An 18,737-nucleotide genomic window follows, 5' to 3' on the forward strand; every position below is an offset into this window, starting at 1 on the left:
GTAGCATATATATATACGTCCTGTATATACTGTAAATAAATGAGCTCAAAGCTGCAGACATAAACTGAAAGACACACAACTCATTTATCTCTCTGTTTTTATCTAATGGTAATTATTAATTTAGCTGCTGAATGTTGATTAAAATTCTGACTCATTAAACCCACGCTCACAGTTTCCATGGATACACTGGAATGTGTTTATCATGAGTCTTACAGTGTTTCCTGTTGATTGAAATGAGTTCTCCTGGATCATGTTGTTACTTTACATCCATTTTCAAAGATTTTATAATTGGCATATTTAAAATTATGCAGGTACATGGTTAAAAAGGGCAGAGACTGTCTGAGAATGAAGGCAAACACTCATCTGATGGTGATTATAACTGATAACATGAGTGTAAGTGAACACGGCTGTTACTGTGAACTCTTCAGTTACTGTCACCTCGACTAGGATTAATTAATGTTGAGTCATTCCCATTCATTTAGCTCGGATCAGTTGTAGGTGTCCGTACTGATGTTACACATGCTCTTTAGGGTTCAGGTGTCATGTATGTGAACTGTGTGTTTAGGTGATGGAGATGGACGGATCGGGCAGACGAGTGTTAGTGGAGGATAATCTGCCGCACATCTTTGGTTTCACACTGTTGGGCGATTACATCTACTGGACGGACTGGCAGCGGCGCAGCATCGAGCGCGTGCACAAACGCACCATTGAGCGAGAGGTCATTATAGATCAGCTGCCCGACCTCATGGGAATAAAAGCCACATACGTCCACGAGACCTTCGGTGAGATCGCTTGCACTTCAACACCTCTGTTCACATACACGCATCAACTCACAACAGAACCATTTCAGTGAGAGAGTCATATATCCATCAGGGGGATTAATCAGATGATATTTGACCATGTTTTAGATTATCTCTGTTGCACAATAATTGTGTCCAGTTAGCCGATTAACAGACGTGATGAGTTTGCACACTCGCAGTTTCAAAATCCACCAACAACCAACTCGCCTGTCAAGCTGCTGTAAACTGATATTGTGATGAAACAGGAGGTTTTGAGACATATTCAACACATTTATTGATTTCACACCATTTTAAATGTATAACCTGCTCATGTCAGCTGATGATGGGGCATCCAGTACTTTGTGTTGTTGAAGGCGACTTACTGAATATTTCCTGTTCAGTTTCTTCATCATCATCATCATCTGTGTCTCTCTCTGTGTAGGGGTGAACCCGTGTGCGTTCAGTAACGGCGGCTGCAGTCATCTGTGTCTGTATAAGCCGCAGGGCGTGTCGTGTGCGTGTCCCATCGGTCTGGAGCTCATGGCTGATTTGAGCACGTGTATCGTTCCCGAAGCGTTCCTGCTGTTCTCACGACACACGGACATCAGACGCATCTCCCTGGAGACCAACAACAACAACGTGGCCATACCGCTCACCGGCGTCAAAGAAGCATCGGCGCTCGACTTCGACGTCACTGACAACCGGATCTACTGGACAGATATCACTCTGAAGGTGAACACACACACAGGAAGTGATGATGTCCACAGGAAGGTTGAATTGCTCTGACGGGTGGTGTTGTGTTTTTTCAGACGATCAGTCGGGCGTATATGAACGGCAGCTCTCTGGAGCACGTGGTGGAGTTCGGCTTGGATTATCCGGAGGGGATGGCCGTTGATTGGCTGGGGAAGAATCTGTACTGGGCCGACACGGGAACCAATCGCATCGAGGTGGCCAAACTGGACGGTCAGCACAGACAGGTGCTGGTGTGGAAAGATCTGGACAGTCCACGAGCGCTGGCACTCGACCCCGCTGAAGGGTGAGAGAGATCAGATGGAGTTTACAGGAACGTCTCACGGTGTGCTCGTTTATTGCTCACACTTGTCTCTCTCTTTCTCAGGTTCATGTACTGGACTGAATGGGGCGGACGGCCGAAGATCGACCGCGCTGCGATGGACGGTTCTGGTCGCATCACTCTGGTGCCAAACGTGGGTCGAGCTAACGGACTGACCATTGATTACACTGAACGACGCCTCTACTGGACGGATCTCGACACGACACTCATAGAATCGTCCAACATGCTCGGTGAACATCAGTGACATTCACTGTACACCGGTTCACTATCAGACAGTCCTGTTTATCTTATAACAGTCAGCAGCGCTGTAAAAATACAACAGCAATTTATGATCTCAAAGGTTGAGCAAAAATGAACACATTTACTTATAACCTATTACTGATCATTTAACAATGTTTGTTTTTGCTTGTGTTTAGTTTTAATTAAAAAACAATCAGTCCTGATTAGTGAGCTTGTGAAAGATATTCATTTATGGGTGTTTCTTCGACTTTGAGCTTTGGTTTTGCTAGAAAGTAAAGTCACGTTAAATAGATTCAGACTCACTAGTTTTTTTAGGTGATGGAAAGGATATGTTGACAAATAATAGGACATATAACATAGAAAGTTTCATAAAAACAAAGAAAGAAACAGATGCATGCTGTAGGAGAGACAGAACTTTCTTCTTTATTTGTTTGATGCAGATCGCTGACGAAACTGAAACTAAACACTGAAAATGAGCACAGCTGACGCACATGACGCATCTTAACTACGACAAGCCCTGGCGGGAATAATACACAGCATGCGCACACACACACACACACACACACACACACACACACACGGGTCATTGGAATCAAATAATAAATCACATCTTTCAAATTCGCCGCCTGGCATTTGCATAATCATAAAAGTGAAATGTGTTTTATTTGCATATAGCGCGGGAATTGAAGATCGGATTTATATCCGTTTGGCAGAGACGTAAATGTGTGTATGTAATGTGCTTATCAATCGGATCACGGTAAAAACACATGAAGTGACCAAGTGTAAATACCCTCTGAGTTTTTGCTGAGGCTAATTTAATAGCTAACATTTGATGTATGCTAAATACACACAATTAAAAAATATTTTCACACTTTTTGCATAATTTGGCAAAATTACAACTTGATTGAAAAGTGATTTTTCCCTTGATTTTTCTTTGTCTCATATTTCATCTCATGCGTGCTCTTCACTCACACTTTTGTTCATGTGGTTAACAAGCACACTAACTTTATTAGGGGTGAAATTGTTCGGTGTGCTGGAAATGACGCCTGTGAATAATTGAAAAATCATTTTCACACTATACATATTGAAATGGTTTCTGTTTATTTCACTCTTTGTTTAGATGATCATAGTTTTAAATGTAATGTGTATTTGTATAATGGATTTTCATAGTTTAATATTGAAAGTCTGGGTCTGAACAGTCAAATCTATAAGTCACAAGTACCAAAAATAAACAATGAAGGCCTGGTGACACTAACCCTATAACGTTTTAGTGAGACCTTCATATAACAACAAGAAAACAGTTGAAATCTGTTTGTTTTAAAGTGCTTGTTTATGTTTTATTCAGGTCGGGAGCGTGAGGTCATCGCTGATGATCTTCCTCATCCGTTTGGACTCACTCAGTATCAGGATTACATCTACTGGACCGACTGGAGTCAGCGCAGCATCGAACGAGCCAATAAGACCAGCGGACAGAACCGCACCATCATACAGGGTCATCTGGATTACGTCATGGACATCCTGGTGTTTCACTCGTCCAGACAGGGCGGCTGGAACGCCTGTGCGTCCACTAACGGTCACTGTTCTCACCTGTGTCTCGCCGTACCTGTCAGCGGCTTTGTGTGCGGATGTCCAGCACACTACTCGCTCAATTATGACAACAAGACATGCAGCGGTGAGCGCACACACACACACACACACACACGTGACACCAGTTCATTAAAAGTCATTGAGCAAAAATGGCTCTGAAAAGTGATGTTAGTTTTGAGAAAAGCTCCAGGAGTCTTTGAGACACGCAGATGACACTTGCTGTCATATTCTCTTCTTTAATGTAATGATGTTCAAACTTTTTGGGGCTCCTGTACATACCTGCCTGGTTTCCTGTTATATTTTGGAGACTTATGTTTGTGGTTCAGAACTAAATTTCCACCTTATGATGGTGCGGCGTTTGGCGCAGACTGTACTTGTGTTCCTGCGCTCAATCTCCAGCGGGTTTGGCAGCGTTTCGATGTAATTTAGTACAGAGTGTTGCAGTTGAACAGAGAGGAGCCGCCAGGGTGCTTCCTGGATACGGCGAGCAGTTGTTCCCGCCCGTGTGCCAGAGCGGCGAATCGGCAGCAGGGTATTTTATTTTTAAAGCACTTGTGGGCGAGCGAGCTGCTGCTGCCAAGTTGGCAGGCGCTGGAACACTGAAGGCCACTTAAAATATAAAGTCCTGCAGGACATTTGTGTAACGAAATGAAACGCTGTTTACACTTGTCCTGTTCAGAGTCTAACTCTGTGTCTCTCTCTGTCTGTCTGTCTGTCTCTCAGCGCCCATGTCATTCTTGCTCTTCAGTCAGAAGTCAGCGATCAATCGTATGGTCATCGACGAGCAGCAGAGTCCAGACATCATTCTGCCCATTCACAGTCTGAGAAACGTGCGCGCCATCGACTACGACCCTCTCGATCGACAGCTGTACTGGATCGACTCCAAACAGAACGTCATCCGCCGCGCTCAGGAGGATGGCAACCAGGTAACCATGGCAACCGGAGACTGTTTTGACTCACTTATTTTGATCTTTATTCATTCATCTGATGGATGATGTTTCCTCAGAGTATGACGGTGGTATCGAGCGCGGTGGGCGGTGCTAACCTCGGCCTGCAGCCGTACGACCTCAGCATCGACATCTACAGCCGCTTCATTTACTGGACAAGCGAGGTGACCAACGTCATCAACGTAACGCGCACAGACGGCTCTCGTGTCGGTGTGGTTCTCCGTGGTGAACATGACAAACCACGTGCGATCGTGGTGAACCCAGAGAGAGGGTGAGAGTCGTGTTTATTACACCTGATTGAATCAAGTTGATTGGATTTGGATTGTGCTGGTTTTAATTCCATGAGAAAATACTTTTGAAAAGATTTTCAAAATCTGAACCAGTTTTAGTTTTTATCAGAAAAAGATTTTAGAAACCATATGTAAGATTTAATCTCTTTACCTTTTATTTTAACTTGATTTACGGCATGAAAATTGCCGTGGAAGCTGGCATGGCATTAAATCACAAACGAACAAACACTGGAAGCCAAACTGCAGGGTTTCTTGAGTTGGTGTTGTGCTTCTGTACTTTAGTTCAGTCTGCTTTGGCTCTGAAACACTGGAAACACAACATTACACTTCCAGGAAAACTCTCCGGTTGCCTGAAATGTATTTTAGGTCCTTCAGCAGTTTAAAAATAAAGTTCTAGTGGCACACACTACACCACACAGGAATTATATAACATACATGAGAGGATTTTCTGTCAGTCATGAGTCTGTATCATTTTTGCCGTAGTTTACAGTGTGTTTTGTGTTGTCTGCAGGTACATGTACTTCACTAACCTTCAGGAACGTTCACCGAAGATTGAGCGCGCTGCTCTGGATGGGACGGAGCGAGAGGTTCTGTTCTTCAGCGGACTCGGGAAACCTGTCGCTCTGGCTGTCGATAATGAGCTGGGGAAACTCTTCTGGGTCGACATGGACCTGAGACGCATCGAGAGCAGCGACCTGTCCGGTGAGATCATGTTTGGTGTTGTTCATTAGACCGCTCATCCTGGACCAATTGATGTTGGGTTACAGGTTCGGTTCTGTGCTGGATCACCACTTAATGTCCAGTCTGTGGTAAAACTGGTTGAGAACGACTGTTAGAAACCATATTATTTTGCTTGTGTACAGACATTGAAAACATTTCAAATAATTTTTACACAAGCTGTTTTAGGCAGAAATCACCATAATTGAGTCTTTACTTGTCACACAAAAAACTCACTTTTATATCATCTCCTTCCCTTTTATTTCACTGTTCTGTTTCTCAAAATCTCCTTGTCCAATAAATGTTCCTTGACCCCGCCCTTAGTTCCTGACCACTCCCCTGTCTCCACCTCTCCCCTGCAGGAGCCAATCGGATCGTCATCGAGGATTCAAACATCCTGCAGCCTGTGGGATTGACGGTGTTCGGGAATCACCTGTACTGGATCGATCGACAGCAGCAGATGATCGAACGGATTGATAAGATCACGCGAGAGGGACGCACAAAGATTCAGGCACGAATCGCCTCACTGAGCGACATCCACGCCGTACATGAGGTCGACATGCAGGAGTACAGTGAGTGATATTACTTGGAAACTGTTGTTTGTGAAACCACAAACATGCTACACTAATGCTGCGTTAACACAGTCAGTGTTTGGGATTGACAACCGTATTTACTTACAGGTTTGTGTCTTGAAATGTCCCGTTCATACAACATCTTACAGTAGTGCTTGAATACTGTTTGTATGAACGAACATCCGAAGTCACAACTGTATTCTAACTGCTGTAACCATGACGATGTCTAAAGATGGCGACGTCCATAACACTGGCATGCCTTATCACAATTGACGCCATGTTAATAAATAAAAAAGTCCCGATGAGGCACGAGCTCATTCATCAGATCATAATTAACCAGCAGCAGCTTTGAATTCTTTTTACCCGCGTACAGAGCACAGCTTTTGTGTCGTGCAGCTCATGCCCGTAAACAGCTCCGGTGGAAGACAGCGGCTGAATCTTTGGATGCTCATTTCACCGTCTCTATAGAGCACCCCCCCCCCACACACACACCCATGTGTTAACTTTTTTGCCCAGGCTTAATGGCCAACAACTCTGATGTGTGTCAAATTTCATGACATTTTAAGCATGCCAAGTGCCTTAAAACAACACACATATATGAAAAAAGGAATAATAACAATTAATGCGTTGCCATGGCAACAGTATTTACGATATCAAGAATCCCTTCATAATTTGATATCAGCAGTGTCTTGACATTATTGTAAACAATTTGGAAGCAATTCAGGTAAACATAAGAGGGCTATTTCAGAGTCTGTTAAAAGTGCCATACTTCCTGCCGCCAGTTGGTGGCGCTATGGCCATGACCCACAATAGCCACATCAATGTGATCAGCCCCCATTACCAAACATAAAACTAAATTTTGATCTAAATCACACAATACGCACAGAAGATATAAGACACTTCCTGTTTCCCTTTTTTTGTGATTAATTTATTGCATCACCATGGCAACACTGTTCGATATATCAAAAATCTGTTCACAATTTAGTATCTTCAAAGTCTTGGCATAATGTTGTCTAAATTCAGATTCTAAATGTGGTGACAATCTCATGAATCACCTAGGAGGAGTATTTAAAAGTTCAGAGACTGCAATATTCAAAAAAATCCAAAATGGCCGACTTCCTGTTGGGCGGAGATAATAACTATAAGTATGAAAGTTGTCTGGCTTGATGAAAACTATATATGTACCAATTTTGGTGACTCTAGTTGAAAATGGAGGTGCTACAGTGGTAGTCTTATACGCCCATTTTAAAGGGGCGCTCCCCCCTCCACATGCCCATGCGTGAACATTTGCCCAGCGACTCTGATGTGTGTGCAAAGTTTCATGAAATTTTAAGAATGCCAAGTGCCTCAAAAACACCCAAATATAGGAAGAAAGGAATAATAACAATTAATGCGTTGCCATGGCAACAGTATTTACGATATCAAGAATCCCTTCATAATTTGATATCAGCACTGTCTTGACATTATTGTAAACAATTTGGAAGCAATTCAGGTAAACATAAGAGGGCTATTTCAGAGTCTGTTAAAAGTGCCATACTTCCTGCCGCCAGTTGGTGGCGCTATGGCCATGACCCACAATAGCCACATCAATGTGATCAGCCCCCATTACCAAACATAAAACTAAATTTTGATCTAAATCACACAATACGCACAGAAGATATAAGACACTTCCTGTTTCCCTTTTTTTGTGATTAATTTATTGCATCACCATGGCAACACTGTTCGATATATCAAAAATCTGTTCACAATTTAGTATCTTCAAAGTCTTGGCATAATGTTGTCTAAATTCAGATTCTAAATGTGGTGACAATCTCATGAATCACCTAGGAGGAGTATTTAAAAGTTCAGAGACTGCAATATTCAAAAAAATCCAAAATGGCCGACTTCCTGTTGGGCGGAGATAATAACTATAAGTATGAAAGTTGTCTGGCTTGATGAAAACTATATATGTACCAATTTTGGTGACTCTAGTTGAAAATGGAGGTGCTACAGTGGTAGTCTTATACGCCCATTTTAAAGGGGCGCTCCCCCCTCCACATGCCCATGCGTGAACATTTGCCCAGCGACTCTGATGTGTGTGCAAAGTTTCATGAAATTTTAAGAATGCCAAGTGCCTCAAAAACACCCAAATATAGGAAGAAAGGAATAATAACAATTAATGCGTTGCCATGGCAACAGTATTTACGATATCAAGAATCCCTTCATAATTTGATATCAGCACTGTCTTGACATTATTGTAAACAATTTGGAAGCAATTCAGGTAAACATAAGAGGGCTATTTCAAAGTCTGTTAAAAGTGCCACACTTCCTGCCACCAGTTGGTGGCGCTATGACCGTAACCCATAGTACCCGCATCCATGTGATCAGCCCCCATTACCAAACATTCATCTCAACTTTCAGTACTTGGGCCCTAATTAAAATTACACTTCAAATGAAACGAAAATATAATCAAAATAACGAAACGGTCAAAAAATCATTAGAATGCTGTAATGTATTTAACACGAAATCATAGTAATGAACAGCAGCATTTAACTAAATATTTGCTATATATATTTGTTTGATTATCGTGTCAGTTTGCTGTAAATCTGCATGCACAATTCAACGTGACATTGTTGGGAAAAGGAGCTTGTTACTGTAAAACCTGCTATTATAAAGACATCTGAGCTACCATCACATTACTGTAAAATGTACTTAAGATCATTGTTATTTTTTAGTTGCAACTCCGCCCAGTTCTCTTGAAGTGAGCTGATTGTCTCTCACTAAACAGAGCGTTTATGAGAGTTAATGGAGCTGCTGTGAGTTTATGTTGATATGGTTTTGTGAATGTTTGATTTGACGATGTATGAACTGTGAGGAAGAGTTTATTATTTTAGCTGCTGCGGTACATCGCTCACTGTAAACGGCTGTAAAGTTTGATTTACTGGAGGAAACACATCTGCTGGAGACGGATGAGTTTGTAATGAGTGTGTGTGTGTGTGTGTGTGTCCTGCAGATAAACACCCATGCACGTCTGAGAACGGTGGCTGCTCGCACATCTGTATCGTGAAAGGAGACGGAACGACTCGCTGCTCGTGTCCCGTTCACCTGGTGTTACTGCAGGACGAACTCTCCTGTGGAGGTACATCACAACACGTGTGTCTATATTCTGTGCTACTCAACAATACTCACACATGCCGTTCACTGTGTGATACAGAGAAGTGTTAAAGTGATATATATATATATATGTGTATAATTGGTAATAAAAACAGGTGATAAATATACCTCTTTTCCAGGGGAAAACATTGACATATTTCTTACTGGCAGCAAAACTGAATTTTGCCTTATGAAGAAAAGTTGTTAGAAGACGCACAAGTTGCGACACATGAAGACGGTTTTTGTGTGTGTGTAGTTTAGTCATCAGTGAGGATCTGTGTTGTTCTTACGGTTAATTTTAAACCTTTTGTTTTGTTCGAATTCTTAATAAATATCAGTTCCGTTTTAGCCATTTTTTACTCTCATTTGGCACTAGCAAGTGTTCATTATGGGCTCCTGAACTGCTGAAAGTCTCCATGTTTCTTTCACGCACAAACATTCCTCATGAACTGTTGTCTGCTGTCTGACCCTTGACCTCTGCGTTCCCCTTCAGAGCCACCCACTTGTTCTCCTGAACAGTTCTCGTGCTCATCCGGCGAGGTGGACTGTATCCCGCAGGCGTGGCGCTGCGATGGTTTTGCCGAGTGTGACGACAGCAGCGATGAGCGTGACTGTCCCGTGTGTTCGGACGAAGAGTTCCAGTGCGACAGTAAACAGTGTGTTGATATTTCACTGCGCTGTAATGGAGAGATCAACTGTCAGGACCGATCCGATGAGAACAAGTGTGAAGGTAACCATCCCAAGAGCAACAACTTGAGTATTGTAAACATTATAGAGATATTTCTATACAGAATGTTTCCTTGTCTCTCTCTGTGGTGTAGTTCACTGTCCCATGGATCAGTTCACCTGTGCAAACGGTCAGTGCATCGGACGACACAAGAAATGTGATCATAACATGGACTGCACGGATAACTCTGATGAGATCGGATGCTGTAAGTTTCAAACAGACTCTGGTGACTTTATTAACACATGTTCCTGGTCATATAGTGACTGATTTATTAAAAGAAACGAGTGAACTTTCATCAAAGTGAAGCTCTTCCTGAGCTGAGCAGCATCAAACACCCTCAACCAATCAGAAATACTGATGATGCTCATTTTATTGTCCGAATCTGTCACGTTTAGAGATGGGCATTTCAAGTAATTGTGTAGTCGAGTACTCTAACACATAAAAAAAAAAAAAAACGAGTAATCGATTACTTGAAATGTAGAATTTAAGGTCAACCTTTGAACCTGTTTGTCTTTTGAAACCAATAGCACTTTGCATAAACAACAACATCTAGATTCAAAAATAACTAAAATACATTTGCACTCACACATTGAAACATAGATTTAAAGTCTTCTGAAGTGATGCTGTCACTTTAAATTATAACATCATTTTCATTTTTGGGCCAACCACTCTGTTAAAATCATCATTTAGTGTAGAGAAACAGTTTCATTGTTGCCCACGGCAGGCGAAGTCACAAAGGAAAATCAGTTTTCAGTATTCCAGTTGTGTTTTTCCTAGTGAAATATTTAAAGCAGAACGAGTACTCGATTAATTGATTACTCGTGCACATCCCTCGTTACGTCATTCATAAATGCAGCTCACTTCAGTACACCTGTACTATGATGAGGGTTAGGGTTATGACCGAAGTCATTTTGATATTTCCTCTGGGGATGTGCACGAGTAATCGAGTAATCGATGTTTTAAACATTCAACCTGTAAAGACACTGCTCGATTATGGCAGTTTGATTATCCTTTTTGCCTTGATCAACAGTGAAAGTAAATGTTGCCGTTACAGCTCAACGTGTTAAGTGGTACTGAGGGTAAATAGCCTAGTTTCCATCCACTTTTCACGCTATTTTGTGATCGACAAAGTGAAAATGTGAAATTTGCCATCTTCTGCCTGTTTCCATTCGAATGGCCTTTTATCGATAAAAATGGTGTGCGTGATGACATCATGCTTAAACACTTTGTCGCATAAGTTTTGGTTTATCGCAAAAGAAATCTGCCCTTAAGCTATTTCAATACAGAAATGTGTGTTTATCGCTAATTCGCCTTCCAGATGTCCCTAATGTTTTTTCCTCAGAAGTTTTGGTAAAATGGGGAGAGTCTTGAGACAGTTCACTGAAATTAGACTTACTGTCATTTTAATTTCACAAATAAAAGCAATCAGAAGACGAGGAATTGCAATCAAAAGGGAGCAGTTGCCCTTCTGATAGGACTGTAATATCGGTCCTGATGTTGCACCTGTCGCAGGTTGCCACCAGTTCTGACCCGAAAGTGAATCGTCATCGTTACAACTGTATTATGTCTCGCATATTTGTCCTGCAACTTTTAACGAGCAACTGAACTCAATTTTAGTGTCATAATCAATTTATATTTTCTGAAGAAGCTCAGCAAATGCGATCCGAGGTAAAGAGGGTTAGATTTAAAATATTTAAACGTTTTAAAATGTTCAAAAGCTGGTTTTCTGAAAGTGAACTCGGCATTGGACAAATAGTTCTGATAGTTTATAGTCTTTCTGAGAATGTCATTCAGCCGACATCATCTACAGAACAGTGTAAGGCTAATTTAAGTTTGTGTAAAGAAAAGGCAAGTATATTTTTTTCATTTGGTAATTTATTTGTTTAATTTAATGCTTTATTTGTTTGGTAATTTATTTTATTTAATACAGGGAATTTTGCCGGCATTTTTATTTTTAATTTAAAACATCTTTGTGCGCAGAAATTATTTCGTATTTTGGGTTAATTCCGTGACTGTCATCTATTATTTTGAACGGTGTGAAAAAGCAACTTTAAAAAATAAACAGATGGCTACCGCAATTAAATTAATCACAATCAGTGGCCTTTCATTTGTTCTCCTTGTACTTGTCGATGCGTGATACGAGATATTTGTGTTGGCACTCCTGGAAGTGTCATGTTTGGGTTATAGGGTTAGGGTTAGGTTAGGGGTAGGTTAGGGTTATTGGGTTAGGGTTAGGTTAAGGTTATATGGTTAGGGTTATAGGGTTAGGGTTAGATTAGGGTTATAGGTTTAGGGGTAGGTTATGGTTATAGGGTTATGGTTATTGGGTTAGGGTTATAGGGTTAGGGTTAGATTAGGGTTATAGGTTTAGGGGTAGGTTATGGTTATAGGGTTATGGTTATTGGGTTAGGGTTATAGGGTTAGGGTTATAGGGTTAGGGTTAGATTAGGGTTATAGGTTTAGGGGTAGGTTATGGTTATAGGGTTATGGTTATTGGGTTAGGGTTATAGGGTTAGGGTTAGATTAGGGTTATAGGTTTAGGGGTAGGTTATGGTTATAGGGTTATGGTTATAGGGTTAGGGTTATTGGGTTAGGGTTATAGGGTTAGGTTAGGGTTATAGGGGTAGGGTTATAGGGTTAGGGTTATAGGGTTGGGGTAGGTTAGGGTTATAGGGTTAGGTTAGGGTTATAGGGTTGGGGTTATAGGGTTGGGGTAGGTTAGGGTTATAGCGTTAGGGTTATTGGGTTAGGTTAGGGTTATAGGGTTGGGGTAGGTTAGCATTATAGGGTTAGGGTTATTGGGTTAGGTTAGGGTTATAGGGTTAGGGTTATAGGGTTAGGGTAGGTTAGGGTCATTGGGTTAGGGTCATTGGGTTAGGGTTATAGGGTTAGGGTTATAGGGTTAGGTTTATTGGGTTAGGTTAGGGTTATTGGTTCAGGGTAGGTTAGGGTTGTAGGGTTAGGGTTATTGGGTTAGGTTAGGGTTATAGGGTTAGGTTTATTGGGTTAGGTTAGGGTTATATGGTTGGGGTAGTTTAGGGTTATAGGGTTAGGTTAGGGTTATATGGTTGTGGTAGGTTAGGGTTATAGGGTTAGGTTAGGGTTATATGGTTGTGGTAGGTTAGGGTTATAGGGTTAGGTTTATTGGGTTAGGTTAGGTTTATATGGTTGTGGTAGGTTAGGGTTATAGGTTTAGGGTTATTGGGTTAGGTTAGGGTTATAGGGTTATTTGGCTCTCCTTGAAGTGTCATGTTTAGGTTATAGGGTTAGGTTAGGGTTATAGGGTTAGGTTTAGGTTAGGGTTATAGGGTTAGGTTAGGGTTATAGGGTTATTTGGCTCTCCTGGAAGTGTCATGTTTAGGTTATAGGGTTAGGTTAGGGTTATAGGGTTAGGTTTAGGTTAGGGTTATAGGGTTAGGTTAGGGTTATAGGGTTATTTGGCTCTCCTGGAAGTGTCATGTTTAGGTTATAGGGTTAGGTTAGGGTTATAGGGTTAGGTTTAGGTTAGGGTTATAGGGTTAGGTTAGGGTTATAGTGTTATTTGGCTCTCCTGGAAGTGTCATGTTTAGGTTATAGGGTTAGGTTAGGGTTATAGGGTTTGGGTAGGTTAGGCTTATAGGGTTATTTGGCACTCCTGGAAGTGTCATGTTTAGGTTATAGGGTTAGGTTAGGGTTACAGGGTTATTTGGCTCTCCTGGAAGTGTCATGTTTAGGTTATAGGGTTAGGTTAGGGTTATAGGGTTAGGTTTAGGTTAGGGTTATAGGGTTAGGTTAGGGTTATAGTGTTATTTGGCTCTCCTGGAAGTGTCATGTTTAGGTTATAGGGTTAGGTTAGGGTTACAGGGTTATTTGGCTCTCCTGGAAATGTCATGTTTAGGTTATAGGGTTAGGTTAGGGTTATAGGGTTAGGTTAGGGTTATAGGGTTAGGTTAGGGTTATAGGGTTAGGGTTAGGTTAGGGTTATAGGGTTATAGGGTTAGGGTTATAGGGTTAGGGTTATAGGGTTAGGGTTATAGGGTTAGGTTAGGGTTATAGGGTTAGGGTTATAGGGTTATAGGGTTAGGGATAGGGTTATAGGGTTAGGGTTAGGGTTATAGGGTTAGGTTAGGGTTATAGGGTTAGGTTAGGGTTATAGGGTTAGGGTTATAGGGTTAGGTTAGGGTTATAGGGTTGGGGTTAGGGTTATAGGGTTAGGTTAGGGTTATAGGGTTGGGGTTATAGGGTTAGGTTAGGGTTATAGGGTTAGGTTAGGGTTACAGGGTTATTTGGCTCTCCTGGAAATGTCATGTTTAGGTTATAGGGTTAGGTTAGGGTTATAGGGTTAGGTTAGGGTTACAGGGTTAGGGTTAGGTTAGGGTTATAGGGTTAGGGTTATAGGGTTAGGGTAGGGTTATAGGGTTAGGTAGGGTATAGGTTAGGGTTATAGGGTTAGGTTAGGGTTATAGGGTTGGGGTTAGGGTTATAGGGTTAGGTTAGGGTTATAGGGTTAGGGTTATAGGGTTAGGGTTAGGGTTATAGGGTTAGGTTATGGTTATAGGGTTAGGTTAGGGTTACAGGGTTATTTGGCTCTCCTGGAAGTGTCATGTTTAGGTTATAGGGTTAGGTTAGGGTTATAGGGTTAGGTTAGGGTTATAGGGTTAGGTTAGGGTTATAGGGTTAGGGTTAGGTTAGGGTTATAGGGTTAGGGTTATAGGGTTAGGGTTATAGGGTTAGGTTAGGGTTATAGGGTTAGGTTAGGGTTATAGGGTTAGGTTAGGGTTATAGGGTTAGGGTTAGGTTAGGGTTATAGGGTTAGGGTTATAGGGTTAGGTTAGGGTTATAGGGTTAGGTTAGGGTTATAGGGTTAGGTTAGGGTTATAGGGTTAGGGTTAGGTTAGGGTTATAGGGTTAGGGTTATAGGGTTAGGGTTATAGGGTTAGGTTAGGGTTATAGGTTTAGAGTTATAGGGTTGGGGTAGGTTAGGCTTATAGGTTTAATTGGCACTCCTGGAAGTGTCATGTTTGCAGTGATCGGATCCTTATGCTGTTAAGATCAATCCATACTCACGTACAATAAATTGGCTTTAAGGATGTATACTGTCGTCATGATTAACACAGGCTAACGATTGGGGTAATTTCATGTGATGCTATATTTTTGCTTTAAAGCCAATTTTCTGGACATAAAGTGTTTCCAAACCAGTTTTTCGTGGCATTTGAAATTTCGACATAGAGTTTATGTGCTAGAGTTAAATGGAAAAATATTATATCGACACTTGTGAAAGTATACTGATAATTTGCATTTCCATCAGCTTTATTTTCATGGATGGAAACGTAATTAATGATGGTGTTAAAGGAATAATTTAAATTAAATCATTATAAGTGATCGTATCGCTTCAGAAGACTTGGAATGTATGTTTCTGTGTGTGAGTGCATATTTTTTTTGTGTTTTTGTTGTAATTTTTGAATATAGATGTTGTTCATGCAGCGGTGCTCTTATTTATTTTTTCACAAGAATATCAGGTTGAAATGTTATTTTGAATCCGAGTGTAAGCGTGTCATTTCTGAAAAGCCCAGTAGGCTAAAAATTTCACATGCTCATCTTTATTTACTATTTAATTCTACATTTCAAGTAATCGCTTACTCATTTGTTTTTTATGTGTTAAATAGCTGAAATGTTTGAAAAAAGTAATGTTGGCATGAGCTGAAAAATCATTTATTATTATTTATTTTTAAACAATAAACTCAAGCGTGTGTGATGTTTTGTTCATGTCATGTGGTGTAACCCTGAGAAAACCTTTTACAACACTTCTGAATTTTATCACCTTGTTTGTCAAAATGAGCCATAAGTGTGTTGATTTTTTTTGTTGTCAGATGCAACAGAAGAGCCGTCCTTTCCTCCGACAAACACCATCGGCTCCATCGTGGGCGTGGTCATGGTGCTGTTCGTGGTGGGCGCGGTTTATTTCGTGTGTCAGCGTGTTCTGTGTCCTCAGATGAAGGACGACGGTGAGACGATGACGAATGATTTTGTGGTTCACGCACCGTCATCGGTGCCACTGGGATACGTCCCTCACCCGAGCTCTCTCACGGGGTCACTGCCAGGTCACATTAAAACACGTCATCTCGACTTTATAATATAGAGATGTGATTGGTGAATTCAGACGTACTGTTGTGCAGCTGTTCACGTGTCTCATGTGTTTCTCAGGCATGTCTCGTGGGAAGTCTGTGATTGGCTCTTTGAGCATCATGGGCGGCAGCAGCGGGCCGCCGTACGACCGCGCTCATGTGACCGGCGCCTCGTCCAGCAGCTCGTCGAGTATGAAGGGTGCACACTTCCCTCCTGTGAGTCCAAACACACGTCACTCACACATCAACCACAAAACCGTCCTTCTGATGTCAGCAAACCTGAACACACAATATGATTGGCCGGCAGAGAGCATTTCCAGTTGGATAAAAAAAGGCTTTTTGTGCAGTTGAAAGTCGTGTCGTCACAGGCGCAGGTGTGATTTTTAGTGCACTTGTTTTGCTAATTTCAACTGAAATTAAAATTGAAATGAAAGTGCTGAAATTTGACAATATATACTGTACCTTTCCTGTGAAAATGCATTTATTTCCTTTCTTAGAAGGAAACAAAACAATACGTAACAAAAATGTTTTATTAACATCAAAGCAATCAAAGCATTCTACAGTATAAAGATAAAAATACACTAAAATAGCAACAGTTCAAGTAACATTAAATGTTTCATAAAGTCTGAGTGGTTGACAAATTGAAAAAATGTTAATCCTCCACAACATTAATCATGGATATCCATTAACATTTATGCATTTAGCAGACGCTTTTATCCAAAGTGACTTACAGTGCACTTATTACAGGGACAATCCCCCTGGAGCAATCTGGAGTTAAGTGCCTTGCTCAAGGACACAATGGTGGTGGTTGTGGGGATCGAACCAGCAACCTTCTAATTACCAGTTCAGTGCTTTAGTCCACTACACCACCACACACTCCATTTTAATATAGAATCCACTTTTCTTCAGCAATCGTGAAGCTGTGTTTACGTGATTCATGCCGTTAACGTCTTGTTTTGCTGTTGGTGTTGACACTGCACACATTAATGATACTTTATCAGAATCTTTTGATAAGAAGGAAATACAGCACGGTGCCGGAGAGACAAATACAGTAAAGAGATCCTTTCTCCATCACTTGATCATTGACACGGAATCACCGTTTTGTGTGTGTGTGTGTGTGTGTGTCTGTCTGTGTCGTCTGTCTGTGTCGTCTGTCTGTGTCGTCTGTCTGTGTCGTCTGTCTGTGTCGTCTGTCTGTGTCGTCTGTCTGTGGTGTGTGTGTCTGTGGTGTGGGTGTGTCTGTGTGTCGTGTGTGTGTGTGTGTGTGTCTGTGGTGTGTGTGTGACTGTGTGTATGTCTGTGTGTTTGTGGTGTTTGTGTGTTTGTGGTGTTTGTGTGTCTGGTGTGTGTTTGTGTGTCTGGTGTGTGTATGTCTGTGTGTTTGTGGTGTTTGTGTGTTTGTGGTGTTTGTGTGTCTGGTGTGTGTTTGTGTGTCTGGTGTGTGTGTGTGTGTCTGTGGTGTTTGTGTGTGGTGTGTCTGTGGTGTTTGAGTGTGTGTGTCTGTCTGTGTTTGTGTGTCTGTCTGTGTTTGTGTGTCTGTGTGTGTGTCTGTGTTTGTGTGTGTGTGTGACTGTATGTCTGTGTGTCTGTGGTGTGTGTGTCGTGACTGTGGTGTGTGTGTGTGTGTGGGTGTGTGTGTGGGTGTGTGTGTGTGTTGTGTGTGACTGTGTGTCGTGTGTGTGACTGTGTGTCGTGTGTGTGACTGTGTGTGGTGTGTGTGACTGTGTGTGGTGTGTGTGACTGTGGTGTGTGTGACTGTGTGTGGTGTGTCTGTGGTGTGTGTGGTGTGTCTGTGTGTGTGTGGTGTGTCTGTGTGTGTGTGTGTGAATGTGTGATGACCCCAGACAAATCACAAATGTTCCACCTAATTCCAGCCAGTGTTCAGAATTGAGACGGCGCTGAATTAAATGTCAGAATCTAATTTCAAAATTGGGAAATGTGTTAAAGGAAAATGAGCGCATGAATCAATCGCATGTGTTAACGCGTTTATTTGGACAGCTCTAATAATAATATATTAAAAGGTCAGAGAGCCGTTGTAAAGCTGTTTCCTCATGATTAATGTGAGCAGCTCATGATGTCGTGTGTGTGTGTTTGTTGTTTCAGATTCTGAATCCTCCTCCGTCACCCGCCACTGTGAGGTCACAATACACCATGGAGTTTGGATACTCATCTAACAGTCCGTCAACACACCGCTCGTACAGGTAACACACATTATACAGAAATATATTTTGAGTTGAGTTTAGTTGCCTTCTGAACATCTTGGCTCATGAACACCGCAGTGTTTATGTCAGTGTTAACTGTGTGTGTGTGTGTGTGTGTGTGTGTTTCAGCTACAGGCCGTACAGTTACCGTCACTTCGCTCCTCCAACGACGCCGTGCAGCACAGATGTGTGCGACAGCGATTACACGCCGGGCCGGCGAGTGCCACACGTATCCAGTGTCGTCGCTAAGGGTTACGTGAGCGACCTGAACTATGACTCGGAGCCCCTCCCACCGCCGCCCACCCCGCGCAGTCAATATCTGTCTGCGGAGGAGAACTGTGAGAGCTGCCCGCCCTCACCGTACACCGA

At 41.9% G+C, this 18,737-nt stretch overlaps 1 protein-coding gene across 3 annotated transcripts in view; it reads left to right on the top strand.

Annotated features, from left to right (window-relative positions):
• The window catches only part of LOC127436420 (low-density lipoprotein receptor-related protein 6-like), a 61,474-nt gene that overhangs the window by 41,834 nt on the left and 903 nt on the right, over window positions 1-18,737 (top strand). For 2 of the 3 annotated variants that reach the window (XM_051690541.1, XM_051690543.1), the window contains 16 exons: window positions 566-782; window positions 1,222-1,511; window positions 1,589-1,815; window positions 1,897-2,081; window positions 3,437-3,763; window positions 4,402-4,604; window positions 4,685-4,896; window positions 5,427-5,617; window positions 5,995-6,204; window positions 9,197-9,322; window positions 9,830-10,066; window positions 10,158-10,268; window positions 15,913-16,143; window positions 16,247-16,383; window positions 18,271-18,368; window positions 18,498-18,737. The exon at window positions 18,498-18,737 is cut by the window's right edge and continues 903 nt beyond it. In XM_051690541.1, the coding sequence (XP_051546501.1) occupies window positions 566-782; window positions 1,222-1,511; window positions 1,589-1,815; window positions 1,897-2,081; window positions 3,437-3,763; window positions 4,402-4,604; window positions 4,685-4,896; window positions 5,427-5,617; window positions 5,995-6,204; window positions 9,197-9,322; window positions 9,830-10,066; window positions 10,158-10,268; window positions 15,913-16,143; window positions 16,247-16,383; window positions 18,271-18,368; window positions 18,498-18,737 (3,242 nt within the window). The remainder of the gene's footprint in view (window positions 1-565; window positions 783-1,221; window positions 1,512-1,588; window positions 1,816-1,896; window positions 2,082-3,436; window positions 3,764-4,401; window positions 4,605-4,684; window positions 4,897-5,426; window positions 5,618-5,994; window positions 6,205-9,196; window positions 9,323-9,829; window positions 10,067-10,157; window positions 10,269-15,912; window positions 16,144-16,246; window positions 16,384-18,270; window positions 18,369-18,497) is intronic. The other variant, XM_051690542.1, reaches the window with a different exon arrangement.

Source organism: Myxocyprinus asiaticus, chromosome 47 (assembly GCF_019703515.2).
Source record: "Myxocyprinus asiaticus isolate MX2 ecotype Aquarium Trade chromosome 47, UBuf_Myxa_2, whole genome shotgun sequence".
NCBI classification, from domain to species: domain Eukaryota; kingdom Metazoa; phylum Chordata; class Actinopteri; order Cypriniformes; family Catostomidae; genus Myxocyprinus; species Myxocyprinus asiaticus.